Source organism: Bos indicus x Bos taurus, chromosome 3 (assembly GCF_003369695.1).
Source record: "Bos indicus x Bos taurus breed Angus x Brahman F1 hybrid chromosome 3, Bos_hybrid_MaternalHap_v2.0, whole genome shotgun sequence".
NCBI lineage: Eukaryota > Metazoa > Chordata > Mammalia > Artiodactyla > Bovidae > Bos > Bos indicus x Bos taurus.
In genome coordinates, this window is record NC_040078.1 from 107,033,449 (window position 1) to 107,051,712 (window position 18,264).

An 18,264-nucleotide genomic window follows, 5' to 3' on the forward strand; every position below is an offset into this window, starting at 1 on the left:
AAGCCTGTAGGGTGAGGTCTAAACTCTCTGCAGTATGGCAGAGAATCAGTCAACATTCCAGCCCTGCCCACTCTTCCTACCTCATCTCATTTCTCCTCCCCTCACATCCTCCACTCCACCCTTAACTAAGATCCCATGTTTCCTCTCCTAAGGCTCTCCACCCCTCCTCCTGTTCATGCTGCCCAGAACGCCCTTCACCTGAACTTTCTGCCCAGAGTCCTGACTTCTCCAGGTGGCAAGTCAGTCACTCCCCCTTGGATGCCTCCCTGGCCCTCCCCACCTGGCCGTCACGGGTACCCCTTTTCACTATCTAGGTGGCAAGTCAGTCACCCCCTCTTGGATGCCTCCCTGGCCCTCCCCACCTGGCCGTCATGGGTACCCCTTTTCACTATCTAGGTGGCAAGTCAGTCACTCCCTCTTGGATGCCTCCCTGGCCCTCCCCACCTGGCCGTCATGGGTACCCCTTTTCACTATCTAGGTGGCAAGTCAGTCACCCCCTCTTGGATGCCTCCCTGGCCCTCCCCACCTGGCCGTCATGGGTACCCCTTTTCACTATCTAGGTGGCAAGTCAGTCACTCCCCCTTGGATGCCTCCCTGGCCCTCCCCACTTGGCCATCATGGGTACCCCTTTTCAAGCCCATGGCACTAGACTCATGCTCACCAGCACTCCCTGCAATGGAAGGTCATTGTCAGTCCACCAAAATGTCTTCCCTGTTAGACCGTAAGGTCAAAGAGATGCAAAGACATTATCTTTGTTCCTTCAACACTTCGCCTACTGCCTAGTTCGGAGCAGATATTCAATAAATGATTATTGGACCTTCCCTGGTGGCCCAGAGGTTAAGACTCGTGCTTCCACTGCAGGGCATGGGTTCAATCCCTAGTTGGGGAACTAAGATCCCACTGCCACACGATGTGGCTAATAAATAAGCACTAGTTAAATGAATGAATGGATCCTCCAAACAACCCCTGACACTCTGGGAGATTAGCACTTTAAGATATAATGGAAGATTTTAGAAGGGATTTAAGAGGATTTCTTATGCAATTCTCAGCAGGTGTTCCTGGAAGCATACATTGAAGGTTGTCAGAGGATGGGAAGAGTGTGTGTCTGGGGCACTCAGCATTGCTAATTTAAGTGAGACGTAATGACCAAGAAACCCAATCTTGAGCCTTAGGTTCAAACACACAGCCCTATCTAACAAGTTCAGATGGACTAAATTCTTTAGAAGAAGATTTTTAAACAAGAAAAAACATTTTGCTTTGGAATAGCCCTGGAACAAGTGATAGTTAATTCTTTTCAAGACAAAATCTTCTAGAAGAGTTAACAATGTTGGTACAGTATCTAACCTTAGGTCCCTGTGCATGCTAAGTCACTTCAGTCATGTCGGGTTCTGTGCGACCCTATGGACTACACCCCGCCAGGCTCCTCTGTCCATGGTGATTCTCCAGGCAAGAATACAGGAGTGGGTTGCCATGCCCTTCTCCAGGGGATCTTCCCAACTCAGGGATGGAACCCACGTCTCTTTTGTCAATGCCACCTGGGAAGCCCTGCCCAGAATGTCTCTCAAACAGGCCCCTCCCTCTTTAATCTAACTTTAATCTAACCTCTTGACTCAATTGCAACAGTGACATGCAAGAGAGTCAATCTCCACTCTCATTCATCATTTACAGTCACTACACTAATCCTGTCCATTGCATAAAACTCAGGCTCCCCATATGAACGTTCAGGACCTTCTTTCCCTCGATCCCTAATCTTAATGTTATTTTTCAACGCTAAGTGCCCCCATCTTCCAGTTAACACCCTCCCCAATAGAGTATCTGCTTATAGCTGCTAGTAGAATGCAGTGTACAAAAGTGACCTTATTCACTGTTGAAGACCCACTGAAAAACATGGCCAAAAAAAAAATTCCTTCCTACATATCTCAATTCAACATGCTCCTGCAGGTTGAAACCATCTGAACTTCAACAGACACTTCAAGCAAGCTTGTTCTTTTACCCACACAAAGGAATTGTTTACCTTTCTGAATAAAAACGATGAGAGAAATTTGCTATGTTAAGAGGCAACAACAGTACATCTGGCAAAGCCCTTGCCCAAGAGAAAGATGCTGACTGACCAATTCATTAACTTGTCCTAGGCAACAGCCCAAATCAACCCTGATAACTAGCACATCCTGATGACTGACACATAGTCCTGCAGAAGAAAGCAGTCCTGAACAGTGAAAGAAAAATAAGTGTTCGGGCCCCACAAAAGCAGACTCACAATCTGACACAAAATTTACGGAGCCAGAAGCAAGCTAAGGGTATGAGATCCCAGGCTGCTAAAAAGGGCCTATTCTTGAGAGCTGTGTTCTCTCCAGCTACAGCACATCTATCTGCAGGTAGGCCTGCCTTTCCACATTCTCCACCCATACACAGAAGGCATATAACCCAAAGCTCTACTTACTGCTCTGTATTTTTTTTAATCATTTTCTGCATTAAGCACACACAACTTGTACAATATGAAAAGAAAATTATCTTAAAATATGACTTGAAAGTGCTGCCAAGATTGCCCTTTCTCTTGAGAGAAATTCTCTGCCAATGGACCACATGCAAAACAAGTATGAAAAGTCCCTACTCTGTAAGAATATAAAATCTCATTAGGGAAACAATTCAAACAGACATGAGGCAATGCAAGAATAACACAAAACAGTATATAGTTAAAAGACTAATTAGGAGGCAGACATTCCAGGAGATCAGTGAAGGGAGAGATCAATTTCTGATAGAGGAACGGGAAAAAGCCACATGGAGGACACAGGCCTTGTGCTTAGCGCTAATAAGGAGAGATAAGATGTGAAGAATCAAAGAGAAAGGGAGCAGGCATCCCAGGAAGAGAGAACATGAAGGCACAGGGGCAGGTATGAGGACCTGAGGGAACGATTACTGAGACCTGCCCAAATGAAGCACAGAGCTATCACAGTGGAGAGAATTAGCTGTGCAAGACAAGTCAAATTATGGAAGTCCAAATAAACCGGAGACAAAGACTCAGAAATTCAGTGTAATTTATTCTAGGAACTGAGAAGTTCTGGAAGAAAAAGATAGTATTTTACTAGAAGTAACAAAAAAGTAGGAATAAACATTCTTAGATACTGCAAACACACCAAGCCAATGGGTCTGAAAGAGTTCCTCCAGGCCTGGAAATTAGTAAATGCCCCTGACAGAAGCAAGAGAACAGAGGCTTAAACTCCAGCCAAGACCATGAGGAGCAAAGGCAGGAGCTTTAGCACTCCACACACCTAGTCGCAACGTGGCTCAACATATAATTGTCAGAAGCTGAAAGTGCCAACCTTATTTAGTAAAAGGAATGCCTGGGCGTTTTCAGGATCATTGAGAAAACACTACCAACTCATTGTGCAACCCGTAATTGTTCACTTGTGATTTGATCCTCTTCCCAGATGTGCACTCTGAAGTATTCTCTATACAATGATCTTGAAAACCTGAAATTGGCACTGAAAAGTACCAGGACAATTAGGCCTCAGCTGATGTATTTCCCTGGCGTGGATGATGTCACCTGCGAAGCAAGTCCAAGACAGTAAGCAAGCAAGCAAGCAGTAGCTCTCATAAGCACTGTTAGCACATGCACACATTTATGATTTCAACAGCATGAATGTGGCCAAACCTTGTGATTTCCCAGCAGACGGATTTGACTCACTTTCTGAATTAACAGTGTCCATGACCAGAAGTAGCAATTACTCTATTGTTCTGTCTAGAAGCTATCCACTCCAATTCATGGGCTGTGTTCTAAAAAGGAACTTAAAAACCAAGTGTACATTTAACTAAGAGATTGCTTCACAGTGTCACTTAGATAAACAATACCAAATCCTAAGCTTGTATTTTCCAACCACCGTGTTAACAAAACTTTATCACTTTGCACTACATTGTTTTAGTGATTTATATACCATGACACCTCTCCCATAATGAGAGAAAGATAAATCCTTCACAGCTCAGAGATCTGGAAATGCAGGCCACATAAAGTGTGTGACAGTCGTTCAGGGGCTAAAAACTGATAACAATAATGATATTAACAATGACAGTTAATCACTCTCAGAGACATACTGTACATAGAGGCAAAACTAGTCTGTGATGTTACAAGTTAGGATAGTGGGGGCAGGGGAGTGACTGGAAGAGAGTACAGGGAGGTTGTGGATGCTGATCATTTTTTGTTGATGTGAATGATGGTATACACGATATATGTTTGTGAAAATATTTTTCTGTATATATACTTTGATAAAAATCTAACTGAAAAAAAAAAACAATGACAGTAGCAACTATTTTCACAATTAACTCACTTCAACCAAGTCACTGCTCTGATTTTTAATTTCCTTCTGCGTAGAAAAAGGAAAGAATGAAAGAATTTCCTTCCTTTCCATACAGCATGGAACTTTCATCTAGAAGCCTGGATCCTCTCACTGAACTTGCTCAAAGTCTCTTAGTTGTGTCCGACTCTTTGCAACCCCACTGACTACAATCTGCCAGATTCCTCTGTTCATGGAATTCTCCAGGCAAGAAAACTGGAGTGGGTAGCCATTCCCTTCTCCAGGGGATCTTCTTGACCCAGGGATGAAACCTGTGTCTCCTGCATTGCAGGCAGATTCTCTACCATCTGAGCCACCAGGATCCTCTGACTACTGGACAATAATTTAACTCTGTATTACTAAATTTGCCCACGTGTATAATACTTTCCTTACAGGATATTATGGAGATCAAATAAGGTAATGAATATGAGGCCGCTCTGTAAAATACAAAGTACTATATATATGAAGGTTTTACTAAACATTAATGGCCTAATATGTGTCAATAGCTCATTTATATTCTTATGAATCCCAAGGAGTTAGTATTACCATCCCCATTTTAACAGATGAGAAACGCAAAGCTCAGAGGTTAAGCAACTTGTCCATGGTCACACAGTGTAGGTAAAGGGCAAAACTAGGACTGAAGAATACAAAGCCTTGCTCGATTTGTTAAACAGTATGCCGACCCTGCACTCCTAACTCTCTGTGCACTAAGTTTTATAAGTTCTTTTCTGTGGTATGATTAAAAAAAAAAGCAGTCCTAACTAGCTTCACATACCCCTGGCAACTAGTGAGGACTCGGAAGTTTTTATGTACCAAATAATCCATGTTACCAATGTTGAAATGTAACGTTCTTTTTTATTTCTAGTCCAGCCTAGCATGTAAAGGCTCTTCAGTCTTTAGGGCTTTGTGAAAACATAGTCTAATTCCTCCTTACATATTACCCTTTTTGTTTAACCACTCACCTCAAATCCAGAGTGTGTCTGTTTCTAAGAGAAAGTGAAAAGTGAAGTCGCTCAGTCCTGTCCGACTCTTGTGACCCCATGGACTGTAGCCTACCAGGCTTCTCCGTCCATGGGATTTTCCAGGCAAGAGTACTGGAATGGGTTGCCATTTCCTTCTCTAGGAGATCTTACCGACTCAGGATTGAACCTGGGTCTCCAGCATTGTAGGCAGACACTTTACCGTCTGAGCCACCAAGGAAGTAAACCTCCTCTCTAAAAGCTAAAACTCTGTCCATACGTGACCAAGGATAGAGTTTGTCTCTACGCTAGGAAAAGAATCAGCTTCTGGTTCTCCTACCTCTCTGACTGTTACTTCTTAGCTCCCATTGGTGTTCATAAGGACCTCAATGTACATGTGACCAGTCCATATCATCATCTGGATGAAACATTTCTCTCTTGTTTTGATATTTACCAAGCAACCATCTGATTATGAGCTTCACAAGCACTTTGGTATAAGGAAAAGTGTATTCCAGGCAGCAGTAAGAATTTCCAATCACTGGACAGGTATGTCCTCTATTATGAAGCAATAAAATTGGCCTACAAACGGTTGCTTTTTTTTTTTTTTTTTTTAACTTTCAATGACTGACTCCCCCAATGCCCATGGAATGAAGCCACAAAAGAATCTTTATATGCTGGACTCTTGAGTTCTTTACAGTATCACCTGCTCCCACAAAACTCTAGCCCTTCGGTCACACTCAACTACTCCCATTCCTCAAACCTCTCCGTTCAGTTCATACCTTCATGCCTTTGCATGTGTTACTTCCTCTGCCTTCTCCCGTACCTATGCTCCTCCATCAGACTAAACCCCATTTATCCTAAAGGCTCACTCAAATGTCACCGCTTTTCTCAGACCTCCCAGAGAACCGCAAGGGGAGATACTCATCTCTCCTCTGCTTCTGCAGTACTTTACCCACACGTCTGTTCCAGCACTGATCATAGGATCACAATGATCTGCTTGCATGTATGTTTCCCTTGCTAGATACGAATGACCGAGGGCAGGAACCAGATTTCATTCAAAATTCTGGCATCTCCATGGCTAATACTATGTTACCTTTAAAAGATATTTAATAATTGTTCGTTGGAGGATCAGAAGAATGAAGAACCTACCCTGATTCTGTCAGGTTGCTGCCCACTGTAAAATGTTAGGATCCAAAGTTTAGGTACTAAACTAAACTTAGTTCCTCCTGTTTGCTGGCCAGTGAAGGTCTGTAAGAGCCTTTGGGATATTTAGGAAATGAGAGAGTGTTTATGTCCAGGCTGCATCCAATCCTGCCAAAACCATGCTCACTACCAACACACAGGCAAATGGTTGCCAGGCACAATTCTGGAAAACCCATGCTTGACAACCAACCCTAATACAGCTGCAATACATACTGCCCTACTCCCCTCAGGCTGCAAATGCATCGCTTCCCTTCTCATCTTTGCCCCTTCTGGGACAGTTTATGCAATTGAAAACTTTAGCTCTCCTGAATACGAATATCCTGTTTCATTTGTAGAGTGAGGTGACTACAAATTAATAGAAGCAGAGAGATCCAAGTCATTTAAGGGTCAAACAATGAGTGTCTAGGATCCCCATCATCATCAACGTCTCTTTCCCCAACTGTCTCCAAAAGAATGTTTGGCTTTAACCTCACCAACTACCTCCCCTGCTCACTCTACTGATTCCAGCTTAGGCAAACAGTTCTCTATAAGGTAATAAGGGGATTTATAAGTCTGGAAAATGCAGGAATTCCACACCGCAAAGTAACAAAGGTTCGGATGCTAATCCACCCTGACTTCCCAGTGAGAATGGTGCAGAGAAGGGAGAGAAATTCTTCGGCACTTAAGCATAAAGCAGACTGCACAACAGTCTCATATAGCTCAAGTTAATTGACTCTGGCCCACCATTTTTGACTCATTCTTCCGCTCAAAAAAAGAGATCTGTGTCTGGGAAGGATCAAATTCCTATACACCTGATCAAAGTCCTTCAGAGGAAGGCCAAACTGAGCGAACAGCTAAAAGGACTGGACACAGGAGCCTCTCCTGGAACAAGCCCTACTTCCCTTCTTTCCTAGTTTCACCTGCCAGCAATCGCACTTCCTTTCAGCTGGAGGCCACCAGCAAGATGATCCAATGAAGTACTGGGATTTCTTCATCTATTTTTGTTTTAATTCTGCTGGTTTTTAAAGCTACAGCAGCCAGAGACAGGCCCAGAGGGGCACAAGAGTTGCCCAAAATCCTGCAAAAGAAACTTAATGAAACCATCCACTTAGCAGCATTTTTTTTTAATGAAGTGCAGCAGCACAATCTAATCCCTTTGTGCACTGAAATGAACCACATTTCTTAAAAGAAAGACCACAAGGGGGTTGACAGAAAACTTGCTGCAGGCAGGAAAACCTGGACAGCTTACAGGAGCTGATGCAGAAGGGAACAAGTAGAACTCCTAAGCAGGTCCATTTCAGCATTTTACGTCTCTCTCTCTCTCTCTGCTGCATTCCCAAGCAGAGCTCTAATGGCACAGTTGGGGGGGCGGGGGGAGTGGCGGTGGATGGAGCGTTTTACAGCTTCTTCATTAGTTTCCCTTCACTGAGTAGCTGCCATAAACAAGTATGCTGGACTCGGTCAAAAGGGCTGAAGTTTCCTCTCCTTCAGATGAAAAGAAACTAAAAGCCCAGTCACAAGGGCCCCAGCTGAATAAAATAGGAGAAAGTGCTGCCTATGTAGTTTCTGGGGAAATCTCCATGTCTGTGGCAAGCACAACCGCCACACGAAGCAAAATCCCAAAACTAGATGTTAAAGATCAAAGCATGGGCCTACCGAGGCCATGCATCCCTGCTTCCACTTAAGGGGCACCTCCAGCAGTTAGGCAAACGCGGTCCACCAGCCTCGAGGCCTGTCAAAACTTTCTCCGCAGACACCCAGGCTTTGGACAAGGCATTAACTTGCAGAACTGCTTAGCAAGAGAGCTTCCGGGGGTTGGAAATCCGAGCTCCCAAGACAAATCTTTAGGGGGGGTGGGGAGGACCGAGAGCAGTAGACCCCTGCCTCGATCAGGCTGGAAGCCCAGGGGCTGGGGGTGGGAGGCGGCCTCGCCACCAAACCTGCACGCTCACCGACCCCGCCCGATGCTCACCCGCTGCCCCCCACCCCGACCCCCAAGGAACCAAGGTGATTCACAACCTCCGCTGCCACGCGACTGATCGGAGGCCGAAGGAGACAAAAGGGGGCGAGGGACCCCGGCGGGCACGCGGAGGTCCGAGCCTCTCCAGGAACGGGTGGCTTCTCCCGCCTCGGCTCCTCCTCCTCCTCCTCCCCGCACTCCCCACCGCGTTTGGTCTCCGAAGCGGCGCCTGGCCTCGCCTCCTTCTAGCGGAGGCCAGATAACAGGGCACATAATGTAACTAGTGCTGTGAAGGCACCGTCCCAGGTGGGAGAGGGCTCGGAGGCTCATCTCAACTCTAGAAACGAGCCGGCTTCGGCCCACGGCCGCTCCGGCCCGGCCCCAGCGCGGGTGGGCGCCACCCCGCCCGCCGCCCCACCTGCCGCGGGCCCCGGCTCCAGCCTGTCCCCGGCCGGGGCCGCCCGCCCGCCCGCCGCCGCACCTTTGTAGCGCTCCAGCACATCCTCGTACGCCTGCACGAACTCCTTCTCCTGGTTGCGGTTGGCCGGCTGCTGACCCGGCACGTAGCCGGCCATGGCCGCCCGCGCCGCGCTCTCCCGGGGCCCCGGCGGGCGCCGCTTCCAGGCCGGCGCGCTGAGGCGGCCGCCCCAGCCTCGACCCCTTTGTGCGGCCCGAGGGCGACGGTGGTGGCGGTGCCCCCGGCTCTCGGTTCTCCGCTCCGCGCCCGCCTCGTCCGGCCTGCCGCTCGCGCTCGGCTCCTCAGCCCGCTCGCGCTCCGCCGCCGGTCCCGCTGGCGTTTCCGCCTCCCCACCCCTCGGCTCCGCTCCTCCCTCAGCCCGCCCCGCCGCCGGCGGTGGCGGCGGCTCCTCCCGTCAGGAGCGCCAGGCCCGGCCCGCTCCCCGCCCCTCTCCCCGCCGCCTCCTCGGGCCCCGAGCGGCAGCCCCCCCGACCCCCTCCACCCCCACCCCGGGGTCTGTGGACCCCCGCGCGGCCGGGACGCGGAGGGGGCCGGAGTGGGGGGCGGGAGGCCGGCCCCCGCGGGGGCGTTCCGCCCGAGCCCCGCCGGGTGGGAGGCTCCCGGCGCGTCGGGATGAAAGGCCCGGCCGGCCGCCGCGGTGGGGAGAGCTCCGGGGCCCACTCGGCGGGGCGGGCGGGCTGCCCCACTCGGGGCGGACCCACACCCGAAGCCGGGACAAAGGAGGGAGCCCCCTGGCTGGAGAGAAGCCGAGCTGGGCCTGTGCCGCGGCTGGAGAAGGACCCAGAGACGCTGAAGGTTAGGGAGCGAGCCAAAGACCTAGATAGGTCGCAGGGCCAGACACGGTCAGGAGGAAGCCGGGGCAAGATCCAGACGGGCTGCCGGGCGAGGCCAAGGGAACACTCAGACCACAAAGAATCCCAGGAACAAAGGGTCTTCCAGAAACGGAAGAAACTGAATCCCAGCACCATGAAATAAACCAGGCCAAGAACGAGGAGCCAGAGCCTGAGAAATGACAACTGAGGGAATGAAAACAGGATTCTGACTGAACCGTGGGGTGAACAAGAGGAGAGAGGGGAGATAACACATCTACAGGGAAACGATGCAACAGGAATATTATTACACTGTGATAGCCATAGGAACAGAGGCTTAGATCAAAAGGGAGAAATGTGGGGATCTGAGGCTGAACAAGGTCTGCTATGCAACAAAAGGATTCTGGAGCCTAACTGCTCACAGAAGAAAAAGGCAAGCCACTAACTCTCTGTCATCAGGGAAAAGGGAAAGAATGAAGAAAGAGTGCTGGTGAATGTGGGTAGGAATATACTGGGGACCATTTTGAGGAGGGCATTCCCAACACCCTCTGATCCTCCATTCAGGCCCAGTGTTCATGGACTGCACTGAGGCAAGAGCAGTGAGGAACTCAGGTAAATGCAGGTGAATTTTTGCCCACATCTACACCTATCTAGCCATTATCCTTCCCAGCCTCAGCAAGTCTGTTAATTTTGGGGGTTTAGGGGGAGGGCAGCGGGAAACAGGTGGAAATGTGGTTGTGAGTTAAAAATTAGGCTCACTGATCTCATAATAACAGCGCACCAGCAAGTCAAAAAAGAATTCATGTGACACTAAGCTGACAAATATGGGACTTGGGCTTCCATTTCGGTTCCCATTCTCCAGATTCTTAAGAGAAGCTTCTCACCCCCGGGCAAGGCCTGCATCTCTGTACGCTATGAGTAGATGATGCTTTTCACTAATAGGTGCTTGCTGGTTGTTTCCACATCATACTATGATCAGAAATTGTGTGAGCAAGTCATTAATCATGTCTTTTTCCATCAAATTTTGCTGACCTGCCCAACTTCTAGGCATAGAGATCATACAGGGAAGGGCCTGAAAGAGGACAGACAGGGAGGCGCCTTGGACAAATGCTCGTTTCCTTCCAGTTTAGTGCTCTGTGCTCAAAAAAAGCTAGTTCGCAGTTTGGCATCAACTGCTAATGAGCTCAGTTTAAGAAAAGGAAGAGAAGAAGCTTGAGGTTTATTCTTTTTAAAATAAATAAAAGGCTTTCAGTAGAAAATGCAGGATGCAGAAGTCGGTGATTGATGGCATAAGCACATTTTTCGTAAACGGCGGAGAATATAGAAATGCTAACTCCGAGGATCTTGACTGTATTCATGCTGAGTCATCTGCATTTCCTATATTATTTCATAGCAGAGGAGCTAGGAAAGCCCAGACACAAACATACAGACACACACACCTCCACCCTTGCCCCCAAACAGCATCTGCCTCCTCATTTTCAGCACAGTAAATTGGAAAGTTGCTCCATCCCTTCCTGGGGCTGCTACATGCACACTTAGCGAGCAGGTTCCTCAAGAATTGCCAAAGGTGAGGAAAGACAAGTGCAGGAAGGGAATGAGAATCTATTCTGGGAACCAGGCTTTGTTGGAGGCCTGGGGGGTGATCCGGGGGAGAGGGCAAGGGGTTGAGATGCCATTAAGAAGCATGGTAATTAAGGAAGAAAGTTCTGGTTTGGGTTGTGGCTAGAAGGGCTTCTTGACACGATTTGCATTTAAATGCTCCCAAGAGATTTTGAAGTAATGCATTCTTCTAATGAATGGAAAAGGGGAAGTCCACATGTTTGGCTGATGTTCCCGTTTTATACAGAGAAAATTTTACAAGGATAGAGGAACAAAGCGGCTGCTGGGGGGGTGGGGGGTAATGGGAAGAATGAAGCCTAGGAAGGGGAGGTTTTTGGTTTTTTCCAAGCAACCGTCTAAATTTATAGCCAGACCACACAATTGGGACAACTCTGAGGCTCTCGCCTTTTGGTCTATGATTTTCCTTTGCTCCAATAGTGAGACTGCTGTTGCATTTCCAAAGAGGCTGCCATGGGGAGGCTGAAGGAGACAAGGTGTACTCCGAAGGGCATCTAGTGGTGGGAAGGGGTAATGCAAGTAAATAAAGCCCTATTTTTCTCTGAGTGTCCTCTCCTTCTTAAAAGCCTCACCAGGTGCCTCTCTCCCTAAGGCTCAACTTCTTTCACCACCTCCTATGGGTTCTCTTGCCTCAAGGCCTTCCCACGTGCTTTTCTCCCAGGCCAGAACCCTCCACTGCTCTCTTTATCCTGGCTCGCTCCTGCTCAGGCCTCTGCTGAAAATCCCACAGGGAAGCCAGCCTTCATCTCTCGGATTAGTAGGCCCTCCTGCCTCTCTACTCCCCTTAGGTAATAACCATCACACTGAAGTTACAGGTTCAGTGTCTTCCTTCCTTACTAAGTCACTAGCTCCCTGAGGGCTGTTGTTTGTGTGTCTAGTTCACCACGGGGTCCTTAGCATTTAGCAAATGACCTGGCCTAGAGGGCACTGATTAAATATTTGTTTTAACTTTTGATTAAATGCATGAATGACTGAACCAGATGATCCTAAAATACTCAGCTGCCTGTGGCTTCTGACTCCCTAGGAGGCAAGGGTATTTAAGAAAGTATGCTTCTCTCACAGCTTCCCTTATCTCTGCCCGGAATTCAAAGTCCTCCATATTTTGACATCTACCTTCCTTTACAGTCTGATTTCCCTTATCCCTAACAATCAAACTCAGAACCTTCACCTGGAATGTCCTCCACCCCAATTCCATCTAATGATCCCCTGCGCATCTTGTAAAAGCTCACCTGAAAACGACCTGAGGTTATTTTTTAGTCAATTCAGATAGAAGAGGCTCTTCTCAAAATCCCAACCACAAACCAATTCTTTCCCCATTCCTGGGGCAACCACATATACTGTGCATATCTATCTACATCACTGCCTCCTAGTGCCCTGGTTCACAAGTTCTTTGAGGCAGAAGAATTGATTTCACTTTCTTCGTCACACGGCCGAACACAATGCTTTGCACCTAGTGGGTGCTCAGTAAATATTTGCTGAAGGCATGCGTGCCTTGTTGAAATCACACAGAGGTGGGGGCTGTGAACTAGATCTGCGATTCAAGACAACTGAGTCCAATTCAGTGTCCACTCAGTGGCCGAGAGCTGAGGGCAGGTTGTGCAGAGAGAGGAAAGAGGGAAGTGCAAATCATTTCTCCTGCTGGTGCTCCTCCAGCCTTTGGAAAGCTTACTCCTAGCACTTCTTCAGTTTGGCTCATGATGCATTATTTTACATGTGTTAATTGCTGCTTTATAAATAAATTACTTGCTAATAGGGAGGGTGGGTGTGTGTGTGTGTGTGTTTTCTCTGATCCTCTTTGCAAAGGTACACTGTCTCCTGTGCCCTAACAGTAGCAGGAGCCAGCCAACCAGACAGACAGACACTAAAGGGGCTATCCATTGGTCAACTCTTGGAAGAAAATCTAGTTCTAGGCTTAGAAGACCTACCTCCAGGCCCAGCCCCACCATCCTTTTTAGACATTAGCTTTAGCTAGTCCCAGCCAAAGCTCCTTTTCAGCCCAGCCCTTGGAAACCCTTGCTAAACTTTGCCTAAAGTTCCCAAATCTGCTTCTGGGGTAGGAATTTGCCCACTATCATGCTGCCCTCTTCCTTTCAGAAAGTACAACACCACTAATTTATGAGGCCTGGATGGTGCCAGCCACCCAGAAAGACAAGATCGCAGCCACCCAGCAGCCCATCACCCTGTCACCATAGCAACCCTCAAAATGGTTACTCAGCCATCTGGGTTACCATAGCAACTGGCCAAGTCTCTCCACCTCAGCCTCTCCCTGGGCCTTCTCCTCTGGCTTATCAGAGCCAATGCCAAAGACTCTTCAATCCTTACTGGAGGAAATGAGCAGAAGCTGGACCCCTGATAGGCAGTTGTCTCAAAGGGGCGTGGAATAACTTGCCCACCCCGGGCTTCCTGAGGCTCCTTGGAGATAATGGGTGTTAAGACATTCCGTGAACCTTGAAGTGGCACACAGATGTTAGCTATTATTAAACTACTGTTCCTTGTAATGGGGGAGGCAGTGGGTTACCCTAGGCAGAGCTAGTGCCATTCCCAGCTTGGTCCCTCACTGGCTGGGAGGCCTTGAGCAAGTTACCCAACTCTCTGGGTTTGTTTCCTCTATTGCAGCACGTCTGCCTCCTCAAGTTATTTCAAGGATTAGGTCAAACAAAGCATAGAAGAACCTAAGCACAAAGCTTAGCACTTGAAACATATCAGTAGAAGCTGGAAAGGTACTGGCCGCTCTCCGATCTCCCAGTCTCTGTGAATATGTTTTATTTTCTTTTTTTAAGGAATCTAGGCCGACATGAGCCCCGTGTACTGGACCACACCCAATCTCCCTTCCTGCTCTGGGTCAGGAGGGGCCTCATCCGGCGGGGTGGGGGGCCTCTGAAGTTCCTACCAAACAGGGCCACAGGCAGTCTGGACCCCTTGGGGAATTGGGAGGCTCCCCAAATTAGGAGGTGTGGCTTGTAACCTATAAAGCTCCCTTCCACTTGAAACATCTCACCAGCTTATACTACCTCAGGTTTAGAGAGCAGGGGCTACTCCTGCAGAAGATCAGAGTCACATGGAACAATTCAGCAGTGACAGCATAGACCTGGGGCTGAGTTACATAGATACGCACATGAACAGAATTCCTCCCCTCTAGGGCTTCCCGGGTGGCTCAGTGGGTAAAGAACCTGCCTGCAATGCAGGAGACGCCAGAGATATAGGTTCAATTCCTGGGTTGGGAAGATCTGGAGGAGGGCACAGCAATCCACTCCAGTATTCTTGCCTGGAGAATCCCATGGACAGAGGAGCCTGGCAGGCCACAGTCCATTAGGTAGCAAAGAGTCGGACAGGACTGAAGCGACGGAATACAGGACGGCACGTGGTTTTAAAAGATTTCACTCCTTTAGCATCTCAACTTTAGTTTCTCAAGACCAAACCCTCCAAAATCTATTTTGGGGGTACTTTCCTCAAGTACATTGGCAGGGTGCTGATTCAAACCCAGGGTATGTGGATTTGAAGTATTTTAGGCAAACCAGACAGACACCACCCTCAGAAATCAAGATTTCACAGAACCAGGTGCACTCCAGCCTAGCTCTGTGCGTCTGGGAAGCAGGGCATGGACCTCAAGCCGGGAGGAACTGAGGATCAGACGAGCGACGCTGACACACCCCTGGGCCAGGAGTCAAAAATCCCTCCTCGCCCTTCTGTGAAATGGTTCCGTGGAACTTGGCCAGACTTCAGACAGAACTACTGAGCAACTAAACTGATATACTTCCTACGGGGGGAAAGGCAAGGGAATAGTTAAGAAGTGTGGGAGATGTTATCGTCTAGTCACGAAGTTGTGTCCAACTCTTTTGCCACCCCATGGACTGTAGCTCCTCTGTCCATGGGATTTCCCAGGCAAGAATACTGGAGTGGGTTGCCATTTCCTACATCAGGGGATCTTCCCGACCCAGGGATCAAACCCATGTCTCCTGCATTGGCAGGCAGAGTCTTTACCACTGAGCCACTACCTGTGGGAGCTGAAAGTATGTGATTTCTGGAATGTACATCTATGTAACTGGGGAAGCAGAATTGGGAGATGTTATGAACTGAGATTGGCCATGAATTGATAATTCTTGAATCTGGGTAATGGGAGACTATTGTATTCTCAGAGCTTTATAGTATATGTTTGAAGTGTTCTGCAGAAGGCAGGGGATTTGGAGTTAGGCCAACCTGAACGCCGGCAATAAGCATCTCCAAAGGGCACGTGCCCATGTTATGTTTCAGGGATGCTGTGCAGGTTCAGTACTGCATCCCGGTTCCACTATCGGCCAACTGTATGAGCTCAAACAAGTTCCTCAACCTCCTCTTCTGTAAAAAGGGAGAATAGCAACAACTTTCCAAGGTTCCATAAGGATTAAACAATACATGTTCATGCCTGGCACACGTTTCAAACTCAAAACACAGTTGCTTTTCCCGCTACTGTTTACTAGGGGATCCCAGCTGGCATCAGCTCTCAGGAGCTCCTGGACTGAGTCCAGAGTTCAACTCCCCAAACCACCCTGTGGATTCCTTCATCCTAACTCCCATCAACTATTCTCTCTTCACCTCCCTTTCATCCTTTCTACTGAGGCCAAAGAAAGGAGAGCAAGAACAGAACCAAGCAACAGGGACATACCCTCTCTCTTCAGGTTGTCCTGACAAATTCCTATCTCTTTTCCAAGTCGCAGATCAAATGCCATCATTGCTCTAAGCTGGGAGGCAGGGCAGAAGTAGGAGGAAGCCCTTCCCTCTCAGAACAGCCTCACAATTCTGGGCAGCATGGTGCACAGTTCATGCTGCATCCTAGCTGCCTTCACAGGCTGGAACTGGGCTCTAAAGCCCACTCTGAGTCTAGCACACAGCAGTCCTGGGTGAGGGTGTGTGCTTTCAGTCATGTCCAACCCTTTGTGACCCATTGGACTGTAGCCCACCAGGCTCCTCTGTCCATGGGATTCTCCGGGCAAGAATACTGGAGTGGGTTGCCATGCCCTCCTCCAGGGATCTTCCCTACCTCAGAATTGAACCCATATCTCTTATGTCTCCTGCATTGGCAGGCAGGTTCTTCACCATTAGCCCCACCTAGGAAGCCCACACAGCAGCCCTAGGAATATGGTTAAATGAACAATGAATGAGCAAAGGGATGAATCAACAAATCATAAATCAGTGCACAAGTGCACGAATGAATGATACTGATGAGAATAGCTAACGTGTATCAAGTCTGACTGCACAGCAGGCACGGCCAAGTCCCTCACCTCCATTATCTCAGTTAATCCACCTGCGAGACCTGGCAGTGGCATTTTTGTGCCCTCGTTTTAACTGTGAGAAAGTGAGGCTCGGTGAAGTTAGTAACTACTCAGGTCACCCACCTGATGAAGTGATGGACCCGGGACTCCAGCCAACTCCCAAAGCCATTCCTTGGAGTGAATGAATGGAAATTTAGGAAAAGAGAAAAGGAAGATGGAATGAGAAGGGAAGAGGATGCCTAGAGATACACCCAGTGAGGCTCCAGGCAGAAACCTCCCCTTGACCCAAAGGCAAAAGCCTGGTACCTTCTGGGGTAGGGGTGGGACATAGCTGAGGACAGATATGTCAGCCCATAATCACCCCTCAGGTTACAGGGCCTTCCAGACCATCTCTGCAGCAGCATCCTAAGTCTGGGCGGAGATTACAGCCAGGAGTACCAGCTCTGCTCCTGCAGGGAAGCCAAGGCACAGCCAGGAAGCTGGCCAGCTTCTACCTGACAGGTGGCAACAGGCAGCCCCAGGGCCAAATCACGGCAGGTCCTAGCCACAGCAACCGGCCAGGCTTGAGACAGCAAGATGGTGATGATAGATTCTTAACATTCACACCAGGTGTGTTCACAGACCTTTCCCCAGGGGAAGGACCACTGGAATAAAAGACAAGTGCAGCCCCTGACCCTGCTGTACTGTCAGCCCCTCTGGAGGCATCAAAACCCCTGGGGCTGAGAAATGGCAGCCTTCCACAGCCCCCCAAGTTAACCGATCCTTCCTCCGCATTCCTAATCTCGGTTCTACGCTGCTCTCAGAATAGAAAGGGCGTGAGTCAGACTGCCACTCCAAACCTGCCTCTGTGTCACCTGGGAAGCCACTCAAAAAGCATGATGGGAATTCAGCAACATAAAGATGGCACCTCACAATGTGACAACCACCTTCCCTGACCAGCTGGGGGTCCCACAGGGACCCTGAGCCTCAGAGAAAGGACAGCTTGGCTGTCTTTTCTGCTGCTTGCACAGAATTCTGCCCACGTGGTCGCTTTCCATCCCTGCAGCTAATGTGACCCAGATTCACTTTCAAAGAGCTGGAGCTGAGCCGGTGGTGTGTAGCTACAATTCATTCTGCCCCACTTTCAGGGACTCTCTCCTGTTCATCTCTCCTGCTACTGAAACGGAGCTCCAAGACAGGGCCTGGGACTCTGAGGATACTGCCAGTAAGAAGCAGAGGAGCCGGAGAGAAGGAGGAGGCTCCTTGGGCTCAGGAGGAGGGATTCCCAGTGGAATTTTTAGGCATCCATCCTCCCCACCCCCGCATCCCATTCTTCCCATCATGGCTTGGCCAGAAACACAGACACACACACACGCGCACACACACTTCCATCTGCTCTTTGACAAAGCCCTGGAGTGAACAAAAAAAGGTACAAGACTAAGAGACTGGGGCCTCTTCCTTGCTCACCTAGGAAACTGCTGGCCTCCTGGGGTCCCTCCCCACTGTCTCCTCTAGCTGTCCAGGGAGAAGCAAGGAATGACACGCCAGGTGCAGTATCAGACATGTTAACCCATGTTTGTCTGGCATGTTTTGACTCTCATCCAATGATCATTCAAATCAGATGTCATCACCTCCCTTGTACAGATAAGGAAATTGAAGCCCAAAGAAATAAAATCATTCGCTCGGGTTTTCTGACTCCAGAT

At 48.8% G+C, this 18,264-nt stretch overlaps 1 protein-coding gene across 4 annotated transcripts in view; it reads right to left on the bottom strand.

Moving 5' to 3' along the window:
* Positions 1–18,264, bottom strand: part of MACF1 (microtubule-actin crosslinking factor 1) — a 340,530-nt gene that overhangs the window by 313,638 nt on the left and 8,628 nt on the right. Inside the window, exon 1 of one of the 4 annotated variants that reach the window (XM_027537747.1) lies at positions 8,911–9,240. The exons of the other annotated variants lie outside the window; for them this stretch is intronic. Within the exon in view, the coding sequence (XP_027393548.1) occupies positions 8,911–9,004 (94 nt within the window). The 5' untranslated portion in view covers positions 9,005–9,240. Of the gene's footprint in view, positions 1–8,910; positions 9,241–18,264 lie in introns of those variants that run through there. 4 annotated transcript variants of the gene reach the window in all.